Source organism: Kogia breviceps, chromosome 2 (genome assembly GCF_026419965.1).
Source record: "Kogia breviceps isolate mKogBre1 chromosome 2, mKogBre1 haplotype 1, whole genome shotgun sequence".
NCBI lineage: Eukaryota > Metazoa > Chordata > Mammalia > Artiodactyla > Physeteridae > Kogia > Kogia breviceps.
Genome location: NC_081311.1, coordinates 194,403,394 through 194,430,491, shown reverse-complemented (window position 1 = coordinate 194,430,491; position 27,098 = coordinate 194,403,394). Strand labels below are relative to the sequence as shown.

At 46.2% G+C, this 27,098-nt stretch overlaps 1 protein-coding gene across 4 annotated transcripts in view; it reads right to left on the bottom strand.

Annotated features, from left to right (window-relative positions):
- The window catches only part of DIS3L2 (DIS3 like 3'-5' exoribonuclease 2), a 361,464-nt gene that overhangs the window by 101,865 nt on the left and 232,501 nt on the right, over positions 1–27,098 (bottom strand). For all 4 annotated transcript variants that reach the window (XM_067027175.1, XM_059053623.2, XM_067027176.1 and 1 more), the window contains exon 11: positions 10,889–11,001. In XM_067027175.1, coding sequence (XP_066883276.1) covers positions 10,889–11,001 — 113 coding nt within the window. The remainder of the gene's footprint in view (positions 1–10,888; positions 11,002–27,098) is intronic.

Sequence of the window (27,098 nt, the reverse complement as noted above, 5' to 3'; positions counted from 1 at the left end):
ATACAACTTCTCTCTCCTCTGTGATACGTCCTCACCCCGGAGCACTTCTGTAACCACAAATAGGCCAGTGGATAGTAATTGTTACATGCCCGCCTCCCCTGACTTCTCCAGGGCAAGATCAGCACCTCTCTCATCTTTATAGACCAGGTACCTGGCACACAGCCGGTACTCAATAAATGCTAACTGGATGAAGCCCGGTAGCACTTTAGGTAGCAGAAAAGGAAAGGGGCTTAAAGGGTGCTAAGTCTTCTTATGCATGTTTCAGGGCCAGAATCAAAGTTGGGTGAGCAGAGAGCTTAAAAGCTGGTCATGGGAAAAAAAGACACTGATGATAGGACACTGACTGTCTAAGCATTCTGGATTCCAGCTTAGGAGAACTGGGAGAAACCGATCACTTAGGTAAGTTGCCCAAGGCAGCTGGGTGGGGGTACCAACAGCACTAAAATCTTATGTTAGCCTCAGAGAGTAGAAACATCTGCTAAAGCCACAGCGGGCGCGCTGGCCAAGTTCAGCAACAGGTTAGCCAGGACAGCCCTGTGACCAGCGGAAAGGGCCACAGAGGGGGGAGAGATCAATTATCTAGGCAAAAAGGAACACGACGGACTATCAGCGACATGGGGGCTGTAACAGCTCAAGGGGGCCAGACGCCAACAACCCACTGGGGGTTCTCTAGTGCCAGGAGGGGCTGCCGGGGCCCCTCCTGCCCTTTCCTGCCCAGGTCTTTGCTGGCTCCCAGACCTCCCTCACACCCTCAGCGCCCACTGGCCGTCAGAGCCGGAGGCCTCGGGGAGTTTGGCTCCTGGTCTCCGAGGACTCTGAGGTTTTAACAATAAGGCACACTCGGCTAGCTCCCCACTCAGATGCTGAAACAACTTAAAGGAAGGAGATAACCCATCTGCCGGCCCACATCTCTGTTTAAAGAGTTTTCTTTTTCGTATCAACCCTTCCACGAATTCCAAATTTGATCAACTCTTTGCTACACAGTTTGACATTAACAAACCATCAACACTCTGACAACATGCTGGGGTCATAAAGGAACATCTTAAAACTCTCTGGACTCCACATCAGGACGGGCTTCCAACCCCAATCTTTGATCTCTATTATAAAGCAGTACAGATAAAACATCGTAGAGATTTATGGGCAGACTTTCATTTGAGCCGTTTCACACCTAAAATAACACGAGTGCTTGGGCCAACAGGCAGAAAATTTAGGTTTAGGATTCAGCTGTTTAGGTTTTCTCTTACTTTTAAAACTTATTCACTTATTTTTTTTTAATTACCTTAAATTTAACAATTACATTGGATTTTCCTCTCGGAGAAGACAGCTTGGAAATATTAACTGGCTAGATGTCGTGTCCTTCTGAGGACAGGCCTAAATTCGGGCAGACAGCTGTCCCCTATCCTGATAGCTATCTACCTTTTGTCAAAAAGAAAGAGTGCTTTTCCACAGGATTTAAATGGACAATATATAAATGTATCTTTTCTCCTGAGTACACCCTATTGTTAATAAGAGTAACCAAATACATATTAGTTTGAGTAAAATCCCAACAAAAAGCATTTCACTTAAGAGACAGTATGATTATATTTGGACGGTAAGATGGTATTTGGACCCAAGATCTGTTTCACTGTATATACTGTACTAATCTACGGGATAATTTCCCCAATCCAGCTTAGACTGTAATTCTGACATCAGATACTTAGAGGTCAGTGACACTGAATGAAAAGAAAGCAGTGCCGCATTCCCTGGAGATGGGAAATCAACCGGCATCCCCACCCCCATCCCCCAACACACACACACCCTCCCTCGTCTGATGAAGTTGGGAGAAATGATTCCCCCGAGAGAGAGAGAGAGAGAGAGAGAGAGAGAGAGAGAGAGAGAGAGAGAGAGAGAGAGAGAGAGAGAGAGAGAGAGAGAACCTGGAGGAGGGGAAAGCAGCTCATCCAGCTTTCAAGAAGACTTTTACAGGCAAAGGAAAGTGAAAACAGCAGAAAAGTTCCTGGACACTGTCCTTTAAGAAACACAAAGGAGTAGGAAGAAAGGTCAGAGTAGCGGTTCCAAGGAATCCGAACGCACAGCTGCTGCTGCCCAAGGCTGTGTGCTGGCGCCCTTCACTCGTGCCAGGCCGGGGGCAGTGCCGGGCGGCGGGAGCCTGTGGCCGCTCGGAGCCGAGGGGCCCTTCCTCCACTCGGCTCCCCATTTCCAGAGCTTAAGAGAAGAGTCCCAACTCTGCATCCCCAGAGAGAAATTCTAGAACTATGACAAGCACACAACCAAAGGAAAGAGAAGAGCAAAGGAAACAGGCTTAGTTATTTAGCCCAATTTTATTTTTCTCATTTTCTGAGTTTGAAACGTAATTCCTGGCTATAAAAGGAGAGTGTGGAGCTAGAGAAGAGAAAGCCACCTGCTCTGAAGAAAAACCTCGAACTGTGCCGAAATTTCTTAAATATTTGAATCCATACGGGGAGAACGCTTCACATTTGTTCACGTTAGGTGGTCTGATTGCTACTTCTATTGCTCTTTCCATTATAACGTTATAGTTTTTGTAGATAAAAGGGATTTTAAAGTCTTAGCCCCCTTCCCTAAGAGGCCCTGGGCCAAAGGCTGGATTTAGCCAACTGCGTTTGGGGGCAGGAGCTGTGGATGGGATGTCTCCAACCTGAGGTTATATAAAGTGTAGTCAGTGTACAAATATCAGAGCTGTGCTCTCTGGAGGGCCAAGCTATGAGTGAGGTGCCTGGATTTTGATGTGGCTCCTTTGCCTGATTAGGCTGGTTATATATACTAAAAGGAGCCAGAGTGGAGTAAAAGTCACTCCCCAAAAAGCTTCAAAATAAAAACATTTTAATTTAAGTATTACACACACACACACACACACACACACACACACACACACACACACACACACGTCGTAAAGGAAAAGCTTGATGCACTTTCACAAACTGAACACTGGTGTCACCAGTGCCCAGATCAAGGATCATTAGAAGTTCCCCTACCAGATGGGCCCTTTTCCCCCAAGGGTAGTCACTATCCTGACTTCTAGCTTTGCTTGTTTGGGAACTTTATATGAATGGACTCATACAGTGTTTACTCTTGCGTCTGGTTTCCTTCACCATTATGTTTGTGTGTGGAACTGTCATTTGTTCGTTCTCGTTGTTGTATTGCATCCCACCGAGTGAACATACCACAAATTATTTGTTCATTCTATAGCTGACGGTATTGAATAGCTTCTAGTTTTTTGGCTACTTTGCATAGTGTTGCTATGAACATTCTTACACATTCTTTTTGTAACACATGCATGCATTTCTGTTAGGTATATACTCAGCAGCAGAACTGCTGGGCCACAAAGTGTGTACATACATTCAACTTTAAAGGATACTGCCTGTCTTACTATGTTCAGACTGCTATAATAAAACTATCACAGGGCTTCCCTGGTGGCGCAGTGGTTGAGAGTCCGCCTGCCGATGCAGGGGACATGGGTTCGTGCCCCAGTCCGGGAAGATCCCACATGCCGCGGAGCGGCTGGGCCCGTGAGCCATGGCTGCTGAGCCTGCGCGTCCGGAGCCTGTGCTCCGCTACGGGAAAGGCCACAACAGTGAGAGGCCTGCATAACGCAAAAAAAAAAAAAAAAAAAACTATCACAGACTGGGTGGTTTAAACAACACACATTTCTCACTGTTCTGGGGCTTGGAAATCCAAGATGGAGGTGATGGCAGATTCAGTGTCTAGAGAGGGCCCGTTTCCTGGTTCACAGATGGCGCCTTCCTGCAGTGTCCTCACATGGTGATGAGAATGCTCTCTGGGGTCTCTTTTATATGGGCACTAATCCCATTCATGAGGGCTCCACCCTTGACCTAATCACCTCCCAAAGGCCCTGCCTCCTAAGATCATCACATTAGGAGTTAGGATTTCAAGATATGAATTTGAGGGGGACACAAGCATTCAGTCCACAACACTATCAAACAGTTTTCCAAAGTGGTTGTACCAATTTGCCTTCCCCGCAGCAGTGAGAGTTCCCACTCCACATCCTCATGGATACTTGGTGTTATCTGTCTTTTTTTAAAAAAAATATTTGTTTGTTTGTTTGTGCTGGGTCTTAGTTGCGGCACACGGGACCTTCGTTGCCGCATGTGAGATTTTTTTTTTTTTTTTTTTTTTTTAGTTGCGGCGTGTGGGATCTTTAGCTGCAGCATGCAGGATCTTTTAGTTGCAGCATGCGGGATCTTTTTGTTTTGGTTTGGTTTGGTTTGAGTCATGGCATATGGGATCTGCTTCCCTGACCAGTGATTGAACCCAGGTCCCCTGCATTGGGAGCACGGAGTCTTAACCACTGGACCACCAGGGAAGTCCCTAAATGTCTTTATTTTAGCTATCCTGTGGGTTGTGCAGATTTCTGAGGTGGGAGCTGGGTTCTCTTTCTCACACCTTTCCTAGTAGAGTAAATGCCAATTAGTTGTGACATTCCCAGGCATCACATGCTAGAAGATACTTGGGCTCCCTGCCTCGGGCTGTCCATCAAGTGTTGGTGAGGTGGATACAGTGTGGAGGAGCAGACATAGTTGGCAGGAAGCCACTGAGAGGGGGGTGAAGCTGGCAGGCCAGGGATTCAATGACCGTCGGCACTTCCAAAGACCCAGAGTACCGGTACTAACAGATGGCTTGTGTGTACTGAAGAGGAGAGTCAGACAGCCTCTTCCATACGAATGCCTTATGAGACCCAGGCTTGACTGACATATTCCTTATTCCCATTCTTGGCCTATCAGAAATGCAAGATCCTCCTAAGTAACTCATGGTTCCTTAGGTACTCGCTGGCTACGCCATGCTGGGGAAGCTCAGAAGTTGAGGCTACAGTTACTACGAATGAGGATATTAAACAAATGAGTGGAGACAACTGTGGACAAGGAATGCCATCAGTAAAAAGGGGTGTAACAGTAACAATAATTCTTCTAGTCCCAGGTTAACAGGTCTTGTCTGGTTGTGAGTGAAGGTTAGGTGGATGTGAGCTTGAAAAATGTTGAACAGGCCCTGCAAAAATATAAACACAAACTAAAGGCCAGCACTGTCCGTATGGATAACAATGGAAAGGTGATGGCTCCAGCTTCATGGCCATGGGAGGGGAGGTTAGGGAGGAAGCCTCATGTGCAGATGTGCAGTCATACGTGTGGGTAACACGTTTGTGCTGCATTCCCTTAAGCCACGTATATCTGCCCACAGCTTGGGCACAGGTGTCGTAGACACCGTGAGGGATGGGGGTCAAACAGAAGTTCTTCACACAGCATTAAGGTTTGAACAGGTCACAGAGGCCAGATAGGGGCATAGTTGCTCTGAAACAAGCTAAGTCATTGGGGTAGAACATGCCCTGCTCAGATGAGGATAAAGCTTCCCATTCTTACTGAGAGATGACTGAAAGTTCTGGATCTTTCAGGTAACACTGTGCACAGAGGTCACCTATCAATGGTAACACCCTATTAATTATAACTGGGTTTGGGTGATCATGCAGCTTCTGACCCAGAATTTCACAGCTTAATAATCAACTCCATCTCCCTCTCCTTCTGTATTCTCATTTCTGGAATGGCCGAAAACACCGACACGGTGGTTCTGAGCACCCGGTATAAACGGCAGGCAAAGCTGAACCCCTGAAGAAAGCAGGTGTCCAATTCTCGTGGAGCAGGTGGAGCTCTAGGGTTCTGATTACATGTTCTCGGCTGCAGTGGTCCAGAAAGTACTGTTGTGGGGCAGGCGAGAAGAGGTGCTAGGTTTCCCTAGGGAGGGCCTCCACCGGATTGAACAGATGATAGCTCTGGCTCCCGTTTGGGACAATGCACATCAGAGCCAGCACTCTCTGGAGAGGGAGTAGAGGCTTCCAGACCGGACAACCTCCACCATGGGGCTGAAGACATCACTGTCAACCACTGGCTGACCAAGATGGCGGAGCCAAATGTGGGCCACAGGCCACAGGATCTCCAGCCCCTAAAGGACATGGCTGCAGTCAAGGCCTAGAAGAGTCCCATTCTCCCCCTGCCTTTAAAATTTAAAAAAAAAAAAAAAAAAACCTCTTTATTTTTTTAGAGCAGTTTTAGGTTCACAGCAAAGTTGAGCAGAAGTTACAGAGATTTCCCATATCCCCCCCCCCTCACCCCCATGCACAGTCCCATTATCAACATTCCTACCAGACTGGTCCATTTGTTATAACTAATGAATCTGCACTGACATATCATTATCGCCCAAAGTCCATAGTGTACATTAGGGGTCATTCGTGGTGTTTTACGTTCTATGAATTTGGACAAATGTATATAATGAGAAGTATCTACCATTATAGTATCATACAGAGTAGCTTCACTTCCTAAAAATCCTCTGTGCTCTACTTACTCATCCCTCCCTCTCTGTGAGTCCCTGGCAGTTGCTGATCTTTTCACTGCCTTCATAATTTTCACTTTTCTAGAAAGTCATATAGTTGGGATCTTACAGTATGTAGCCTTTGAAGATTGGCTTCTTTCACTTAGTAATTTATATTTAAGGTTCCTATTGAGGAACCATGTCTTTTCATGGTTTGATAGTTGGTTTCTTTTTAGTGCCAAATAATATTCCATTGTTTGGATGTACCACAGTTTATCCATTCACCTACTGATGGACATTTTGGAGGTTGCTTCCAAATTTTAGAAAATAAGAATAAAGCTCCTATAAACACCCATGTGCAGATTTTTGCATGGACATACATTTTGAACTCCTTTGGGTAAAAACAAAGAGTGCAATTACTAGATCATATGGTAAAAATATGTTTAGTTTTATAAGAAACTGCCAAACTCTCTTCCAAACCGGCTATACCATTTTGCATTGTCATAAGCAATGAATGCGTTCCTGTTGCTCCACATCTTTGCCAGCATTTGGTGTTGTCAGTGTTCTGGACTTTAGTCAGTCTAATAGGAGTGTAGTAGCATCATTACTATTTTAGTTTACATTCCTCTAATGACATACGATGTGGAGCATCTTTGCATATGTTTATTTGCCATCTGTACACCTTCTTTGGTGAAATATCTATTAAGGTCTTTTGCCTATTCTTTTTTTTTTTTTAATTATTTATTTATTTTTGGCTGTGTTGGGTCTTTGTTTCTGCGAGACGGCTTTCTTTAGTTGTGGCAAGCGGGGGCCACTTTTCATCCCGTGCACGGGCCTCTCACTATCGCGGTCTCTCGTTGCAGAGCACAGGCTCCAGACACACAGGCTCAGTAATTGTGGCTCACGGGCCCAGTTGCTCCGTGGCACGTGGGATCTTCCCAGACCAGGGCGCGAACCCGCGTCCCCTGCATTGGCAGGCGGATTCTCAACCACTGCGCCACCAGGGAAGCCCCTTTTGCCTATTCTTAAATGGGTTGTTCATTTTCTTATTGTTGAATTTTAAGAGTACTCTGTATATTTTGGCTAATAGTCCTTTATCAGATGTGTCTTTTGCAAATTTCCTCCAAGTCTATGGCTTATCTTTTCATTCTCTTGATAGTGTCTTTTGCAGAGCATAAATTTTTAATTTTAATTAAGTCCAGCTTATCAATTCTTTCTTTCATAGATTGTGCCTTTGGTGTTGTATCTAAAAGGTCATTGCTGGACTTCCCTGGTGGTGCAGTGGTTAAGAATCGCCTGCCAATGGAGGGGACACGGGTTCGATCCCTGGTCTGGGAAGATCCCACATGCCGTGGAGCAACTAAGCCCATGCGCCACAACTACTGAGCCCACGCACCACAACTACTGAAGCTCGCCCACCCTAGAGCCCGTGTGCTACAACTACTGAAGCCCTCACACCTAGAGCCCGTGCTCTGCAACGAGAAGCCACTGCAATGAGAAGCCCACACACCACAAATAAGAGTAGCCCCCGCTCGCCACAACTAGAGAAAGCCTGCGTGCTGCAATGAAAACCCAACGCAGCCAAAAATAAGTAAACGTTAAATAAATAAATAAATAAATAGTCATTGCCAAACCAAGGGCATCAAAAGTTTCTCCAATGTTATCTTCTAGGAGTTTTACAGTTTACATTTCACATTGAGATCTGTGATTTGTTTTGAGTTAATTTCTGTCTCTTCCCTTCTGAGAGGTTAGTTATTGCGGTGGACAGGTTGGAAAAGGGAGAGGAACTTGGTAAATGCTAGAAATCCTAGGAACTTTTGGACTGTCCTGGAAGACTTTTGTTCTAGAACTGCCAACACCTTTGTGGGCACCTCATAGGCACTTTCCTGGAAATGGAGTCCAGGGATTCTAGAACATACCCCTCCTGAGGCTGGCATGAAGACTGCTGGTGTAAGTGGTCCAGGACCATGTATGTAAGTGGGAGAGTAATGGATCTGTACAAGGCAGGGTTGGGGAAATGAATGATGATTCAACTGTGCAGCAACCCTTCTGTTCAGTAAAGATTCTGTGCTTTTATTTTACTAACGGACGGCTGGGCCACTCCAAGGCCAAATGACATGGTCTGCTGGACCTGGCAGAGGTACGTATGGAAGTCCATCTTCCACATGTCACACATGCCACCAGGTATGGCTGAGGTGCCAGGAGTCCTGATATTGTGCCTCAGAGCACAGCAACAGAAGGTCTTGGGTTTATGGAATGGGTGAAAACCTTAAATGATGGCCGTGTTGAAGCTGTGGTAGTGCTGGCAGAAGTGGGCTCCACAGGCAAGAGGGAGAGGCTAAGAAACCCTTGACACAAGGTGATGCCTCTATTTGTAGAGAGCCTTGGTTTCAGACTTGGAACGAAATTATACTGTAATAGCTGGGTGAACTTGCAAGCCTTGGGCCCCAGGCCAGTCATGCATTTGGAATATGGTTCCTCTGTCTTTGTGTCTGAATAGACCCTGGCAGATGGTACGTTCCAGGAAATGATGTGATGGGGAGGTGGTAGGTATGGCAGTGGTGTCACAGGGTCATCCAGGAGAGCCGATGTGAAGTAGTCAGTGACCATTTTCAGATGTCTAGCTAGGAAAAATAAACAGAACCCAGGAGAACACTGCCTCTTAAAAAAATCTGCTACCACCCTTAGCACTGCCAAGATGACACTAGTCTTCCCCTACGGCCATGGCCCAGTCATGATAAAAGCATGGCGTCAGGTTCCTGGGACTCTAGGGGTGGGGCATTTTCAGAGTGAGCAGCACACAGACCCCCCCGCCCCCAGTGGCCTGCTTGCCAGGGTCTAGACAGCACGTCCACAAAGGGGCCGGTGCATAACGGAAAACAGCAGGAAGCAGGGGCTCGTGCGTTCAGGAGCATGAGTTTCCCAAGCCCTTGTTTTGAAGGGGTGGTAGTGAAGAGAGGTCGGCGATAACTAAGAGCAGGGGAACGCTGTCCTGCAGATGGGTCTCAATGCTGTGCCGAGATCTGCAGGTCCATAAAGGTCAGGGGCTCAGAGAACTGCCTCTCCAGGGCCTCTCCGGGATCCCCCTATGCTGCTGGTGTTCTCAAACCTACAGCCTGGCACCCCACAAGATACTTCCATCTGGAGCAGGCGGTAGGCTGAGTTTTCCCAAGAGTTAGAGAGGGAGGACCCCAAAGTACAGTGGCCTCCCAGGACATGCTGCGAGTGAGGGCAGCGCGCAGAGCCTGGCTTTTCTTCTGCTAGCTGTGTGGGCACACAGGCGTGCTGGCAGTGGAGGGAGACTGGGTAGCTGTCTCCTTTCTCTAGGTGATGACATTTGGAAGTTCCCAGAATGGAGCAGGTTTGGCACCTGGGCTGCTTTCTCGCCCCTGAGAGACAGGGCCAGGTAAAGGGCTCCCAGCTGCCAGAAGGCCATGGGATATGTGGGTAGATGGAGGGGAGATACCCCTCACCTAAGTGCAGTCAAAGTGCAAACATCAGAAGTCATGTCCAAGGGCATGGGAGGAGGGAAGGTCAAGCCAGTGTATGTAGCAATCCAAAACTGGATCACTGGATTCAAGGAAGTTAGGAGGTGACAGTCATGATATAGTCAGTGACGTAAGATGAGCCAAATAGCAGATGAACAGACTGTCAAATGGGGGAGGAAGCCTGGAGAAGAATTCACGGGCTCTAGTGGGGGAATAACTCGGGTGCGGTCTTTCATTCGCCACCAGGCCTAGGGCAGCGCCTGGAGAAGAATTCATGGGCTCTAGTGGGGGAATAACTCGGGTGCGGTCTTTCATTCGCCACCAGGCCTAGGGCAGCGCCTGGCAGACGCCTGGCGCTCATCATTAAGTCCTTGTCAAAGGAGGTCTCGAGAGACTCGGGGACCTACCAAGAGAGGCAACATCAGGACTGAGAGGAAAAGTCCAGACGTGGCTCCCTTTGCTTCTGCATCTCTGGGATGTACCAGGTTATCCTGTAAAGGGCAGGTCAAGAGCAGATCAGCACCCCCACCCTTTACACCAGAGTTCAAAACTTTTTCTTAAAAGGCCACTAGTAAATTTTCATTCCATTCTCCTACGGTAGTGTGACGTCACCTCGGACATTACGTAAATGAATGGGTGTGACTGTATGGCAACAAGACTTTATAAAAACGGGGACTGGTGTGGGCCGAGTTTGCTGGGCCCCACTTTGGGGCAACAGTTTGGAAGTTCCTCGTTTCTTTCTGAAGCTGACCACTTGTCTGAGCTACTTACATGGCAGGGCCAGTCTGAAGGCCTGAGATGAGTACCTGTGTCCTGCCTTGAGAACGCCTCAGTCTGGCTCCTCTTGGACATACAAGGGCCTAACACGAAAACATACAATAACCGAGGGCAAAGACTTTTCCAGGGAAAATCATTTTTTAAAGATCTTATTAGATGTGAGAAAAGATGTTCAGACAAGATTGCCGTCCCTCATGAATGTTTTTAAGGAGAAAGAAACAAGCAAACAAAGGAAGATGATGAAATGGAAGCACGTCTTTCAATCCAAGAAACTGGAAACTGATTTTTACCTTCTGAACCAAGTAGACACTTGTAGCTCTCTCAGCAGCCACTTTATCCAGACTGGATCCCTCAGGAACAAAGTAACTGACGTCAGCGATGTGAACTCCCACTTCAAAGTTGCCTGTAGATGCACAAGAAGGTTGATCAGCCTGGAATGGAAGGCGAGGGCAATTGCTCCTGGGAATCCATCCCGAGAAGGCATGTCCCTCCCAGAGGCCACGGGGCTTGGAGTACAGGCTGCCCTTTTCAGGCTGGCCCGGGGCTCCACCTCCACCTCCCCACTGCGGTGGGCGCTATATTTACTCTCCTCATTGTACGCCAACAGACGATGAGATTTTTGTCCCATTAACCACTTTTCTCCCATTAATCATTTACCCCATTAACCATTTCTTCAAACGTTTACCATTTCTAAAGGCTTCTTGTCTTTGAGTAAACATCAGTAGACTTGTAAAAGAAGACTCATTTTGGATGAGGAACAAATCCTTACAGCTCACTAGAAGGAATGAGTGCCTAAACCCTGCAGACCCTGCCCCTGAAAGCACTGACCTTCCTGTCTCTCCCGGCCACAGCCCCACGGCTGGCCTTCCTACCTGAGTCCACCCCCTCCCGCCTAGCCCTCCACACTATGGCTAATACCCGTCCCGCAGCCACGGGCCTGGGCATGTCACTCCTCAGCCCGTGGTCACTCGTGCCCTGGCGCGGGCTCGCCTCGGTCCACCTGGCCAGCCTCGCGGCTCACCCTCCACACGCTCTCTACGCAGCTGTCATGGGAAACTGCTTTCCACTCCCAGAACGTATCTTACCTCATCCCATTCAGATGCTTGCTTGGCTCAAGCTTTTTCTAACACTTGGTGTAATAATCACATCAGGACCTGCCCATCAAAATCCTTCTTACCTTATAAGGGTCAACTGAAAGAGAATCCTAGGACAAGAAGAGATTCTCTGCCCTCTGTTTCCCTTAACTATACTGTTAAAGCACCTAATCCATAACTAAAGATGCTTCTCGTGGTCTTCTCTTCAGAGCTTTCCTCACTATCAGATACCACAGCACATCTTTATTGGCTCGTGTGTTTACTGTCTGCCCCTACAGCGCAGGCTCCAGTAAGGCAGGGCCTTTTGTGTCAAGTCCGCTGTTGCAGGCCCAGTGCCTAGAAGAATGCCTGATGCACCATAGGCACTCAATGTTTGTTGAGTGAACAAATCAACAATTTGTTTGCCTACTGTGGTAAAAGACCTACTCTTTTTCCATTTTAGAATTGCCCTTTCCCTTCCTGGTGGAGTTGTTTTCTCAACAGGCCCTGTCTTCTCTATGAGTTCTACCAGACACATGGTCAGATGACTCAGGCTGGTGGAATCGTACCTCAAGTGGGCTTGGGGGCTGGTTAGGTTATGCATATAAGATTTCCTCTTGAACATCCCATAAATCATCTATCAGATGCGGTGTCTGTGATTATATACACACAAACATCCACACACACACAAATGCACATAATGGACAGCAGGTGGAAAAGAGTACACATGTGAAATGGCATATAGTTGGCAGAGAGGAAGCATAATGGGAAGACAGAAGCACACGGATGATACGAGCACAAAGATGAATTTGCTTATAATTTAAATACGCGCTTGATGGAATTCCGCTATACTCCATTCCTGTTCATAGTGATTGGTCTAGGCACAGGCATGTGACTCAAGTATCAATAGGTTTATTCTGAGCCTGTTTTCAGGGATTGATACGTGCTTCAGAAAAGAGGGTCTCTCTCCCAGGACCCTAGACAATAAGTCTGGAGCTGCCAAGGAAACATTTTTGCCACATAATCATGCCAATGTAGAAAATAATAGGTCTAAGAAATAAAGGGAGAAAAAAAAGAAAGAAAGAAAGAAAGGGAGGATCATGATGAACTCATTTGAACTCCAGGATCCAGCTGAACTTGAATTCTCACTAAAAGAACCCTGACTGATTCCCAAGTTGACTCAGAGGAGTTACTGACACGTCACCACTCTTTCCGCTGGTTACCTGGATAATCAGTCTTAAGGTATCTCACATTTTAGCCTCAGATTTTGTGGCCATTTATTGTCCTCCTATTCCTTCTTCACTGGGGGATGATCTTTCCCTGTTTTTAAAATGGAAAAAATGTTTAAACTTGGGGTGGTTAAAATAAGAGGTTCAGGGATGGAAAAGAATTTCAGATTCCCCACTCTCCTCTGTCTCATACCCCTACAGGGCAGCATCGGGTTTTTCCGCCCAGTGCTGTAACACTAATACATTAGGGAAAACCCAAGTCCATCTAAGAAACACTGGCTGCTATGGGATAACAGGACAGACTGATTTCCCACAGAGAAGAGGGCTGTCTGGAAAGCTGAGGAAAACCAGCGTGCCTCAAAGTTCAGCTCCCTCACCATGTGAGCCACGCAGCTGTGTTGCTGGGTCACTGGGAGCAGTGAAACCTGCCCCGCAATGATCGAGGAACTCAACCCTAAGAGAATGTGGCCAAGCGTCTCAGACAGCTCAACAACTCCCGATTTCGATATGACAAGTATCTAAAAGCAACACTTGGAGAAGGTAAAATAAAGTGTCTTCTTTTGAAGTCAGAATTATAATATACTAGCCTAACAGGTAAATATTGACTAAAGGAAAAGAGAAGGATTATTACATCATGATATAAACCATAATTTTAAATTCAGTCTGCGTGTTGTTACTACACATGAACTTTCTGTCCTTAGTCAAAATTGACAAACTGACAAAGAGTTCATTACAGGAGATAAAACATGAAGGGGGCCAATCCAAACATATTTGAGAGGCTTAAATTTCAGAATTCCCAGAAGAGCCTCTAAAACCAGCAAAGAGAAGCTCTCTTATTCTCTCCTTTGGACCTTTTTTATGGAAACCCTAAGTAAATATTTTATTACATATATTTACATAATGTGAACTTGCAGAACTCCTGAGGTGGTGGCAATGAAGTTTTTACTCTATGAAAGAGAAAATATAAATCCAAAAGGTTATGTAGTAAATGCTGCCAAAACATCCAGGACCAATTTGATGTTTAAAAACGCACTGTCTTCCACATAAAATTATACTATGAAAATTTTTTTACATTAAAAAACATTCATCTCCTGGGGTTAAGGTGAGTCCTGTGAGTTCTGAAGAGCTGGGGAAGCACAGGAAGGGAAGAGTCCTCAAGGCCGGCCACGTCTGGCTCACTGTGCACAGGGCCCACAAACTTAAAGACATGCAAATGTTCTCTCTCTCTCTCTTTTTTTTTTTTTAAATTAATTTTCTTGGCCACGTGGGATCTTCGTTGCTGCGTGTGGGCTTTCTCTAGTTGAGGTGAGGGGTGCTACTCTTCATTGCAGTGCGCAGACTTCTCATTGCGGGGGCTTCTCTTATTGCGGAGCACAGGCTCTAGGCGCAGGGGCTTTAGTTGCAGCACGCGGGCTCAGTAGTTGCGGCACGTGGGCCCTAGAGCACGCAAGCTTCAGCAGTTGTGGCGCATGGGCTCTAGAGGGCAGGCTCGGTAGTTGTGGCGCACGGGCTTAGTTGCTCCGCGGCATGTGGGATCATCCCAGACCAGGGATTGATCCCGTGTCCCCTGCATTGGCAGATGGATTCTTAACCACTGCGCCACCAGGGAAGTCCGCAAATGCTCCTGTGAATGAACTTGAGTGGACAGCAGAACTGCTTCCATCCAATTAAAGCACTGATAGGACATAAATAGGGGCTTAAGAACCATCTCTTCTAAGCCAGCCTCCCAATCAGCTCAGCCACATTTCAACTATGTCCCTGCCAGGTGGCCCTTGACATACCCCTGGTGGGGGGTCGGGGAGAGCTCACATCTTGAAGCCACTTGCTCTACTTCTGAAGGGCTCTGGTCATGAGAAAGTGCTTCCTTACGTGGATCCACGATGCATGGAAACGGAACCACTAGATTACTCTATCTAGCACTGGGCATCCATAAGAGGATCCCTCTGTTTAAGGCGCTCACAGTCTACCGGGGTTGGCAGATACACCAATGTGGTGATGACATGGTACTACCAGCGCTATGACAAAGGAAGGTTGCAAAACCTCATTCTGTGGGAGCGAATTAAGCTGAAATCTGTTTTTACTTCAGTGAGAACATGTGAAAGTGTTTTGTAATCTGTAACAACTACATGAACGTAATGTTGACAATAATGATGATAAAATGACAAGGATAGCAGTAGTGACCATTTATTTAATATCTCTTTTGTGCCAGGGGCTCCACACACATGAATGTACCTTTGACAATAGCCATATAAACCGTGTTTCACAAATGAATCATCTGAGGCTCAGAGAGGTTCCATGTCACTTGTCCAAGGTTATCTGGCTAGTGTGCAATAAACCCTGGATTCAAAGCGAGGTCAGACTCAGAGCCTTTGTTCCTTTTATTACCACCCCCTGCCCCGCAACCACTGTCACGGTAACTCCAGGACAAGACGATACAACCCAGTTTTTCATCCCGTTGGGTCACAGCTAGAAATCCCTCCCCATCTCTTATGCTTCAATAGAAGCCACGTTCTTGGCTATGGATTCAGAAGTGCTGTCAGACTCCCCTCCCAGCCCCGTTCGCAGCCACAGCCTTGTTCCCACTCCCAACCTCTCCAGCCACTCGTCACAGGGACTGACTACAGAACAACCACTAAGCCATCAACTCTAGTTCTATTTAATTATAAGCCCTTAAGATCCAACAATTCCTTTCTACATTTCCAGTCTACAGTCATGTCTACCTGGTGGCACAGTGACTGAAAGGGTCAAGGCTATTACAGGTGGGAAAGTATCACGCTTCCCGTACCGGGAGTGAGACCAGGGCCTTCCAAACTTCGGGCACTTGCGTTCACCTTTACCCACTGCTGAGACTGGACTGTGGTGACAGAGGCTCTTCTTGACCCAGGAGGGGCACCCCTCTTAATCCACAATATAGGAGAACAACGTTGCTAAATGTACCTCATTTAGCAAAAGCAAAAAATAATTGCTTCTGTCCAGGTCCCTGACGGCCAAACCTTTTTAGGCGTGTCTTGGCCTGACCTTTCGAGGGCATCTGGGGCCTGGTGATTTCTCCCTCCTTTGGCTCCAGGCCCCACTCTGGGTGCCTCTCCCTTCTCAGGCTGCTCTTCCTCTCCTTGGTCCTCACACGTTGGCACGCCTGGCTGCCTTCCCTTCCAATCCTGCCCTTCCTCCCCGGGCTGTCTCATCCACTCCCAGGAGTTCGAGCATCAACTCTGTGCTTCAGGCTCCTCAGGCTGTGCCGACAGCCCAGACCTCTCTGGGCTCCGGACTGACGTGCACAAGGGTCTACTGGGAACTGCCGCTTAGCTGTTCCCTGGGCACCCCATACTCACGCCTCCAAAAGTCCCCACCTCCAGCAAAACCATTTCTCTTCCCGTGTTCTCCGTCCCAGGAAATGGGATCGTCTCCGCCGAACCAAAAAAGGCACCGCAGCTGCCCCAACCTGAAAAAACCCCAGGTCTGTCTCGGCCTGTGTTGATCGATCGCTCTGAACTCCCCTCCCAAACATCTCGGAAACCTGCTCATCTCTCCCCTTCCCACATCACCGCTTTAGCCAGGGCCACCACTGCTTCTCGCGAGGACCATCTAACAACGTGTGTGTGGCTCTCCCTGGCATTTCTCAAACCCACTTTCCACACCGCGGATAGTGTTCCCTCCAAAATACAAGTCCCCCCGTCACGCGGCGGCCTAAGCCCTGCGGGGCCCTCACTGCCGCCGGCATATGCCGCGCGGACCCGGCTCCCGAGGCCGTACTGGGCTGCCTTCTGCCGCCGTTCCGGTCCCTCCGGCTCGTTCCCTCCACTCCTCCCGCGCCGCACACTGTGTCGCAGCGCTGCTTCACACAGAAGTCGTAGTGACAAAATTCTTTACCACGTGGCTCTGCCCTGAGCGCGTTCAACTTGCCCGGCCCCAAGCCCTTAAGTGCCAGAAGCTGTAACAGAACTTCTGAAGCTGCTCAAACCCGTCAGGCTCCACACTCCTCTCCCTCCGGGCGTTGTCCCCGTTTCTCTTCCTGACGACCCCCAGCAGCTCTGCGGACCCCCGTGTAAAGCCCATGCCCTCCGGCAGGCTGTCCCCGATGACCCAGGCCAGGCTCCCCGCTCCCGGCTTCTGTGTCTGCTGGCGTCTGACACCCTCCCCGCAGCCCTCCCCCGACCCCGACCCCCCAGCGCTCACTGCAAGGGGCCCTGAGGCAGGAACCGCCCCCCGGCCCTGTGAGGGGGAAGCACGCAGGGCGGGGGCGGGGGGAGCCTGAGCGCACAGCTGGTGCACGACATCTACTGACTGAACGAGAAAATAAAAACGCACGGTGGACTTGTTGCCGCCCCGGGTGGAAAGGGCTTGTAAACCCCGCCTGGTCTAACCGCGTCGAGTGAGACCCCCACGCCCCCCCGCGCCAGGTCTTCCCAGAGCGCGTCCCACTGACGCTTGCACACCTGACGAGCCTGAGAAAGCACTACGCGCCAGCACAGTCCACGCCACCCTCAGACAGCAATGACAATGTAAAAAAAAAATCTCCCCCTGGGCTTCCCTGGTGGCGCAGTGGTTGAGAATCCGCCTGCCGATGCAGGAGACACGGGTTCGAGCCCTGGTCCGGGAAGATCCCACATGCCGCGGAGCAACTAAGCCCGTGAGCCATGGCCGCTAGGCCTGCGCATCCGGAGCCTGTGCTCCGCAATGGGAGAGGCCACAACAGTGAGAGGCCCGCATACCGCAAAAAAAAAAAAAAAAAAAAAAAAAAATCTCCCCCTGGAGAGCCAAAATACTTCTTCCTCGAGTTCCCACCGGGTGGCCCAGTTCTACCCCACGGGGCTGCCCAGAACAAGCCCATCTCCTCAGAGGACAGCAGTCTGGCTTCGAGAAATGAGTGAAGGGGCAGATCTCTTCCAGCAGGGCAGGCTCTACTTTGGGGAGAGCACCAGCTTTAAATGTTTTCATCGTTAGCACGCAGCCCCCTGGACCTTCTCTCCTTCGGGCTAAAGAGCCATGCGGCTTGGCTCGGCCGTGAGTCACTATCGTGTAATCCTCAACATCCTCCTCCCAAACACATTCCTAATAACCACCTACATTCACTCAATTAGCCACTCAACACATACTTATTAGGCTCCTACTATGTGGCAGGTACTTTTTTTTTCTAGGTCCTGGAGACATACAAGTAAACAAGATTGACAAGGTCCCTTCTCTTGTGGAGCTTACATTCTCGTGGGGAGAGAAAGACAATAAGCAAACAAATAAATGAGAAGATTACTTACCATAGTAAAAAGGACTTGGAAGAAAATAAAACAGGGTGAGGGGACTTCCCTGGTGGTCCAGTGGTTAAGCATCTGCCTTCCAATGCAGGGGACACAGGTTCGATCCCTGGTTGGGGAACTAAGATCCCACGTGCCACGGAGCAACTAAGCCCATGCCCCACAACCAGAGAGCCAGTGTGCCACAACTACTGAGCCCACATGCCACAACTAGGGGGAAGCCCACACGCTGCAACGAAGAGTCCGCGCGCCACAACAAAGATCCCACGTGCTGCAACTAAGACCCGATGCAGGCAAATAAAGAAATATTAACTAATAATAATAATAATTTTTTTTTTAAAAAAAAAACAAAAAACAGGGTGAGGTGATGAGAATGCCTGGGACCTACCTCAGATTTAGTTTGGAAAGGTCTCTCTGAGGAAACAGACTGAGACCCGTGTGTACAAAAAGGATGTCACACGATGACATGGGGGAGAGCATCCCGGGCAGGAGAATAACCAGAGCAAAGGTTTGAAGGTAGGAGCAAGCTGGGTGCATCTAAGGAATAGAAGATGGGAAAGGAGAGAACTGGAAGCTAAGAGGCTAGCGAGGTAGACGGTGGCCCAACGAGAGATGCTCTGATGGGCCAGGAAGGAGCACTTAGATTTTACTTCAAGTACAGTGGGAAACCACTGGGGAGTTTTAAGCAGAGAGGTGACATTAGCTGAATATACCACATGCACTTCCTCATGCTGTCAGCACCTTCATCCTGCGTGCCAGGGTTCTACTAATGCACCCAAGGTCACACTGGACTGAAAACAGTAAGCCTGGAGAAGACCACGATCTCTCAGGAGACTGACAGGCAAATCAAGTTAAGCGATCCTTCAGTGACTTAATACGTTTGCTAAACATAGGTAGGTGATCAAAAGAAGCCTAACCTATGAGACACACGGACACGTGCAACAGACGTCGGGCTTCCTGTCCCACAGACTGGTTTCTATCCAGTCTGCATGACGGGAACCTGCTGCTCTTGCTTGGGTCACCCTCTTGACCTTGTGGCCAGTTTTCCCAACAGCGTGAGTCTTAAGAGAGTGAGAAAACAGTGCTCTGAAAGCTCAGAAAGGGTAATACCACCGAGAGGACCGAGAGAGAGGGACTTTCTGCTGTCCAGACATTCCCAGCAAGGAGGGGCCTCACGTAGGGCAGCACATCCAGCCAGAATGCAGGTCCTGACCTTATTTTGATCCCACCGAATTCTAGAGACAGACTCCATCGCTGAGAAGCAACTGGGCTTGGATCACCTTGTGGTCACACGACAAACTCCATCTTTTAGTTGGGGTAAGCAAATTCCCTTTGACTTTGGTGGAAACACTGATTGGGCTGCCAGGTAAGAGGGACAACTCAAACTCTGACGTCTTCCAGTTCTGTGTGGTATCTGGTTATGTAATCAAATGCAAAAGTTGACCACTGGTACAGCAAGCCATGGCAGAAGTCCATGGCCATGACGTGGTGATGGTTTGAGAATATTTCAAAAGCTTAAAAGGAGTCAATGTAAAAAATTCTGGGACAAGTGAATCTGAATGCATCGTAAGGCCCCCAGGCATGAGAAGGGGGTTGTACAAGATGATTTCTTAGGTTCTCCTGAAGGCCAGGATTTGAAGAGTCTGTGGACTGTTTTTTTTGTGTGTTTTCTTTTTGCCACCCAGCGAAGGGTTAATGAGGAGCATTAGTTACAAACTCCTTCACTGGTGAGCTCACCTTCTGGAACCAAGCAGCTTAGAGAACCTTTTTCCTTCAGTATTACAAAGGGCTCTATCAATCTGCAAGTACTCAACTAAACTGCCCACACAGCAATTTTTGTCATGTTCAATCTAATTCTCAGGAATCTAAGTTTAAATTTATATGAACAGCATGGAAGAGGCACACCCAGGTAGTAAATTCCACTTTTCCCCTTCCAAATGATCTGAGCAGTGGCCTCCTTCATTAACAGGAATGAGAATGAGGAGATGAACATTGTGAGGTTGGCACACCCAACGTCTGGGAATTTCCAGGAGCGGGGAAAGCCCAGGTCAGCCGGTCAGACCTGCCACAGGGATCCGAGCACCCGTTCATGCGAAGTTCTGAGTGCAGGAGGGCAGGCATTTGATCCTTCCTCATTGCCAGAAGAGAGTGAAGTCAGAAGGGTCGAGAAGGACCTTTGAAGGCAGTTACAAAGTTAGCAGGTCCACGTAAGGGCTGGGAGTGGGGCGTGGGGTACGTGGGATGTGATTGGGGTGGCCTGGCCACGGCTTCAGGGTTGACAGGGAGGGAAACAAGGGGTTTCACTATACTATTCTGTCCGCTTTTGTGTATGTTCAACATTCTCTATCCAAAAAATTAAAAAAAATAAGGTTTGTAGAGGTTGAAGTCAAGGAAAGAAAAAAGTTTAAAAAGTAAAAATCCAGTTAAGTAAAACTAGCTACAAGTTTTAAAAGAAAGACAAGCCAACAGAGGCAGGAGAGGGTTACCACTTATGAAGAACAGAATTAAAATGTCCCCATTGATGAGCTCTGGAGGCTGAGGATATGGGGACTGTTCCTTTCTACATCATACACATTTGTAATGTTTCCAGCTTTCAAAGGCTGGAAAAGGAATAAAGATAAAAAGTATAAAATAAAAAATGTAAACTGGCTTAAAAATGTCTGGAAAGAAATACATCAAGATGGTAACAATGGTTTTCTCTGAGTGGTAGGATTATAACTTTCTCTTTCTGCTTATATATAAATTCTAATTTTTATATCATAAATGGGTTACTTGTTTCACAGTTTTGTGTTTTTTTTAAAATAAAGAAACACCAACAAAGTGCTGTGTTCCCCCTCAGCACCCACCCTATCCCTGATTCCCCACCACACAGCAAGAGAAAAGCCCCACTGGCCACCCCAGGCAGCAAGAGCAGGTAGCAGCTCATCGGCCACATGTCCCGGAGGATAACAGCAGCTCAGCACGTTGCAGTCAAGTTCTATGAAGGTGAGCTCAGTAAATGAAGTGGCAGGAACTGGGCATACCCCGCCTCTGCTGAATAGGAAACAACTATTTCCATGCCAGAAACGTGACTCCAGTTTGTAGCAGCCTGAGGCTTTTGCCACCACTTCAGAGGTTCGGTGTGTATGGTCAGCATGAGGAACCTATTTCTCTTGCCTGCAGGAGCGCAGGGAGGCTTGCAGGATTCCAGCAGACTGGTTTCCCAAAGATGTAAGTCTGAAAACCAAATTTCAGCATGCTTTCACACTCAACTGTAGATTTCTCTATTTTTAAAAAGCCTCTCTAGCCAAATTTAAAAGAGGTGTACAGTTTTCAAATATAAACATCTATGCGTATTTAAATGCCTATTCACAAAATGTTAACTTATCAACAAGTGCTTAATCCAATCCCAACCTCCGTTTCAGCTAAAATTAAAGCAACTTTCATAGTCATCTTGAATTCTGAGACGTAAAAGCTTCTAAAAGCTTTATATCCTGGTGACAAAACCCCTTAGTGGCTTTTCTCTCATTCTGGGGAAGTCTGTTTGGGTTCGTTATTTTTTTACCATACCTAGTCAGCTCTTTTGGGATCTAATTACTCAGTTTCATTAATTAATCTCTTTGCATTAATGAGAAACTGTTTTCTAATTCCCTAAATCTTCACAAAAGTTAAGCAAAAATTATATCCATAACTTACGCACAGTCATGATATGAATCCACCATACTGGTTCTCCCATAACAATAGCGTATCAACCGCCTGCTTGTTAGAGCACTTCATTTATATTAATTCACTCTATGCTCCCAATGCTATGACACAGATTTCTTTCTACAGATGAGGAAACTGAGGCCCAGACAGGTCAGACTCCCAAAACTAAGCTCTTAACCCTTACTTTATGGGATTTGCCCCTTAGTGTCAGGTACCTGACTAACTTATAATTGCTTCTCTCTGAACTCCTGTAGGCTATGAGCGCTCTCAATGTAACATTTTAAAAGGATTAGACGGTGACTTTGCAGAACACACATTTTAAGACCATGTATGGGAACAATACATATTTACTGAAATAAAAACCCTGTCACGCACTCCTGTAACAAATGGTCACTTTCTATTTTTAAATTATCCATGTATCAATTGCGGTTATGACTCAGTTTTCATATAAAATATTCTGAACTGCTAAATTTTCTAGGTAACTAAATGCCAATCCTTTAATCATCAACTGTTCATAGTTTTAGTACTTCTGGATGGAAATCCTCAATAAATATATTACATACTTCCTTTTCTTAATAGCAGTATATAATTCAATATTAATAACTTAGTGGCACTAAAATGAACATTTCTTTTGCATTTTGCAATAGATGCTGGTGTGGCACAGTAGGGCAAAGATGTCCCATCCTCAGGACACACTCTCAGATTTACTTGTCACCTCCATCACTAAAATGGAGGAAAGACTCTTCAGATGCAAAACCTCCTGGCCAATTATAACAGTTATCACTGATTAGACCTGGCAAATGGAAGACATTCAACTATTTCTTGATTAAATGAATCACCTTCACATAAGTTTTATGGAGTAGATACTATTAATATTCATATTTTACAGATGAAAACATTCAGGCTCAGAGAGGTTAGACGATTTGCCCGATGTCACACAGTAAACATCACAGCTAGGATTAGAGCATTGTTGGACTCCAGTATCAGTGTTCTTAACTATCATGCCATAGGGCCACATGGCACAGCCTTTTCCTATGGGGTTTTAATCATTCCACAGTTATCAGTATCCCTTGGCTTTTGGTTTCATAGCAGCTTGAGATTTCAATCATATACAATTCACTCAAAGTGTACAATCCAATGGTTTTTAGTGAATTCAGAGTTGCACAACCAACACCATAATCAATTTTAGAACATTTCATCACCCCAAGAGAAACTCCATATCTGTTTTTAGTCACTCCCTATTTCTCCCCAACCTTCCTAACCACAGGCAACCACTAATCTATTTTCTGTCTGTGTAGATGTGTCTATTCTGGACATCCCATTTAAATGGAATCTTACGATACGTGTACAGTCTTTTGTGATTGTCTTTCACCTAGCATAACGTTTTCCAGGTTCCTTCATGCTGTAGCCTGCATCAGTACTTCATTTCTTTCCATGGCTGAACATATTTCATAGACATTTGGGTTGTTTCCACTTTGGGGGCACTCCTCCGCTCTTTAAAATAAACTTTTTTATCGAGGCATATAATACATAAAGTATACAAACCTTAAGCATACAGTTCAGTGAATTTTTATAAAGTGAACACCTCCCTCCCCCACCAGTTCAAGAAATAGAACATAATCAGAATTCCAGAAGCTTCTCTTGTGCCTTCTCAGTCTCTATACTCACCAAAGATAACTGCTTTTTCTGACCTCTGTAATCTATAACCATAGGTCAGTTCTGCCTCTCTTTGCACTTTACATAAATGGATTAGTACAGTATGTATTGTGTGTGTGTGTGTGTGTGTGTGTGTGTATCTGGCTTCTTTTGCTCAATGTGTTTTTGAGATTCATCCACGTTGCATCTGAATTTACTCTGTACCGTTGCTGTGGAGTATTCCATTGTAAGAGTATAGCACAATTTATCCATTTTATTGTTGATAGAGACTTGGGTTGTTTTTAGTTTTCACTATTATGAATAATGCTGCTATGAGCATTCTTCTACATATGTACTCCTTTCTGCTGGGTATTTATCTAAGAATGAAACTGCTGGGTCATGGAGTATGAATCTATACAGCTCTATTACATACTGTACAACAGTTTTTCAAAGTAGATGTACCTGACTTTTCCCCTACTCAGTGTATGAGAGTTCTAATTGATCCATTTCCCCACTACATTTGGTATTGTCAATTTAAAATTTTTTTAGCTATTCTTACAGGAACATAGCAATATCTTACTATCTAAAATATCTCCATTTTCCCTGTGGACTAATGATATTAAGCATTTTTCATATGTTTTTGGCAGTTGGCTATCTTCTTTAGTAAAGTGCTTGTTCAGCTCTACATATTCTCAATAAGAGTCTTTTGCTGGATATATATATATAACAAATACCTCCTCCTTCTCTGTGACTTGCCTTTTCACTATCTTAATGGTGTCTTTCAATGAACAGTTCTTAAATTTAATGAAACATAATTTATCACTCTTTTCCTTTAAGGTTAATGCTTTTTGTGTCCCACTTAAGAGATCTCTGCCAAGGTCATGAGTTTATTTTTCTATGTTATATTCTAGAGAATTGTGTTAACACTTCTAGAAGTATTAATGTTTTACCTTTCACATTGTGAGCCACATGAAATTGATTTCTATGTATGGAGTGAAGTAGGAGTCAAAGTTCTTTTTTTTTTTTTTTCCATATGGACATTCAATTGATCCAGCACCAGTGATAAACCCATCCTTTCCTTACTACACTGCAGTGACACCTTTGTTGGAAACCAGGTGATCATACACGTGTGCGTCTGTTTCTGGATTCTCTATTCTGTTCCCACTTTGACTTTTTTTTTTTTTTTTTTTTTTTTTTTTTTTTTGCGGTAAGCGGGCCTCTCACTGTTGTGGCCTCTCCCGTTGTGGAGCACAGGCTCAGCGGCCATGACTCACGGGCCCAGCCTCTCTGCGGCATGTGGGATCTTCCCGGACCGGGACACGAACCCGTGTCCCCCACATTGGCAGGCGGACTCTCAACCACCGCGCCACCAGGGAAGCCCCCCACTTTGACTTTTAAACAGCAATTAAATATTTATTTCAGCATAAGCTTACTAAAATTCCATATCAATTTTAATCTTTCCATTTTTATATTAATAATAATTTTCAGTGAGCACTTACTTTTTGTCTGGCACAGTTCTAAGTACCAGGGATTATCTCATTTACTCTCCCAGGCAATTTAAAATTAGCCGTTATTATCCCTGTTTCACAGGGTGGGAAATGTGAGGCCTAGAGAGGTTAATTCATACCTCCAGAATATGGGCTGTGCTCTTCTTATTTTGTTGTCACACTATCTACTTTTGTGGAAAAGCATCAGTAGCATATGCAACTTTAGGCATTTGTTGCTAATACCTTTAAAGCTAGGTTGTGTTTTTGCAACAATAGGCACAAGTGGAGCTTTGCTCCCTTAGCTTTTCATATACTCAGCATTTTGGAACCGCCGGACACCTGAGAAATTGTCTAGTCCAAACACATACATAGCTGGGGAAAGAGATTTTCAGAGAAATTACAGGCATGCCCAAACTTACATGATGCAGTAGAGGCAAAGATGAGACAAGAACCCAGTTCTGCTCCTATTCCAGTGCTCTTTCTCGACCACAAATGCCTCTCATCACACAATGAGTGTTTGGGTCACTGAGGCTTCTTAGCTAGCTTCCAGGTTTACCTTGGTGCCAGATACTTGAGGATGCCTGAGTGGTGGGTGCCAGATTATCTTGGCTTTAATGAGCAAGGAAACTGGAACCAATCAGCAGAGCTGGAAGCAGATGAACAGGCCACAGACCAAATCTGGTTTAACAAGGTGCACTGAGACATCCATGAAAAAAAGAGAACTTCCAAAGCCCAGACCCCACAGGAATCAGGCTAGCAAGATTTGAATGGAACATAGGAATAAGACTTAGAGGGGTGGAGCTGTGTCTCCACTTCATCTTTCCACTTCGATCCTGTGTCCTCAAAACAGGAACACATTGGCAAGCATCCGAGAAGCCCACTTCGATGCCAGAGGCTTTGCACGACTATTCAGTTACTTGGATTTTTTGAGTCAAGGTACGATTCAGTAAAAAAAAATGACCATACAACGAGGACAGTTAAAACTGTTCACTCAACAATGCCCCAGATGAATGGAGAAGACATGCACCTCCTTATGAGCGGATGGTTCTACAGAATTCTCCATTTCTCTTCCCAAGTTCATTATCAAGGGCCAGGCTATGAAAACAGGATTTGTCTGAGATCAAGTACTTGGGTTGCCTGGTATTTCCCTGAGGTCAGAATGCCCCCTGACATAAGCGACTGCAAGAGGAAAAATCACTGTTTCAAAACCAGGATTAGAAATGATTTTACAGAGAAGAGGAGTGTAGGAGGAATAGTATTCGAAGCACTGGGCATCATAAAGATGTCAGAGACAAAACCCAGAAATGTATCCAAGTAGAAAACGGCCCTGAAGTGGAATTTTTCTTTTTCAAAATCTATGTTAGAGTTATCAGGGGTTCTATTCTAGAATACAAGGAACAGATTTTAAAAATAATTTAATTTTTCATTAAATTAAATGTTACACATAGGTTTGTTTTGCTTTTGTTTGTTTGTTTGTTTTGTCCATGCTACATGGCTTGCAGGATCTTACTTCCCCGACCAGGGATCGAAGCCGGGGCCCTGGCAGTGAGAGAACCGAGTCCTAACCACTGGACTACCAGGGAATCCCCATAAATCTTATTTTTAACCTACACGTGGCATATGTTTCTAACAGCTAATAGATTAAATTTTCCTAATTATTGAATAAGTGTGAGTTGCCTCTTCCACTACAGCATTCGACATTTAGGAAGGCCATCCCTTTGAAACACGGTACTTCAGGGTTCAGTTCGTTGAAGTGAACGAAACAGGGCAAAGCGTAACAACGGGCTAAGAGAATATGAGGAGCTGATTCTGGGGGTTTAAGTTAAGCTACTGAGTCTGAGACGAAGTCAAATTCCAAAAGGCTAGGGAAGGCCTGACACGAGAGAACAACTGCAAGACCAGCAGCTAGAGAGCTGAGAAAGGCAACTCAAGGTGAGAAGAATGGTGAAAGGCGTGGTCCAGTACAAAGAGGGTAGGCGAGTGCCAGGCTGCCTCCTGAGGGTGTTGGGAGAACAGGAGAACATACAGGATTTACACCTCTATACATGTATCTGTCCCCCTGGCCCTCCCGCAAGGCAGGACAGAAATGCAATTTCAGCAGGTCCATAAAGCAAAGGGCCGTGATGCTCTCCCCATGGTGCTT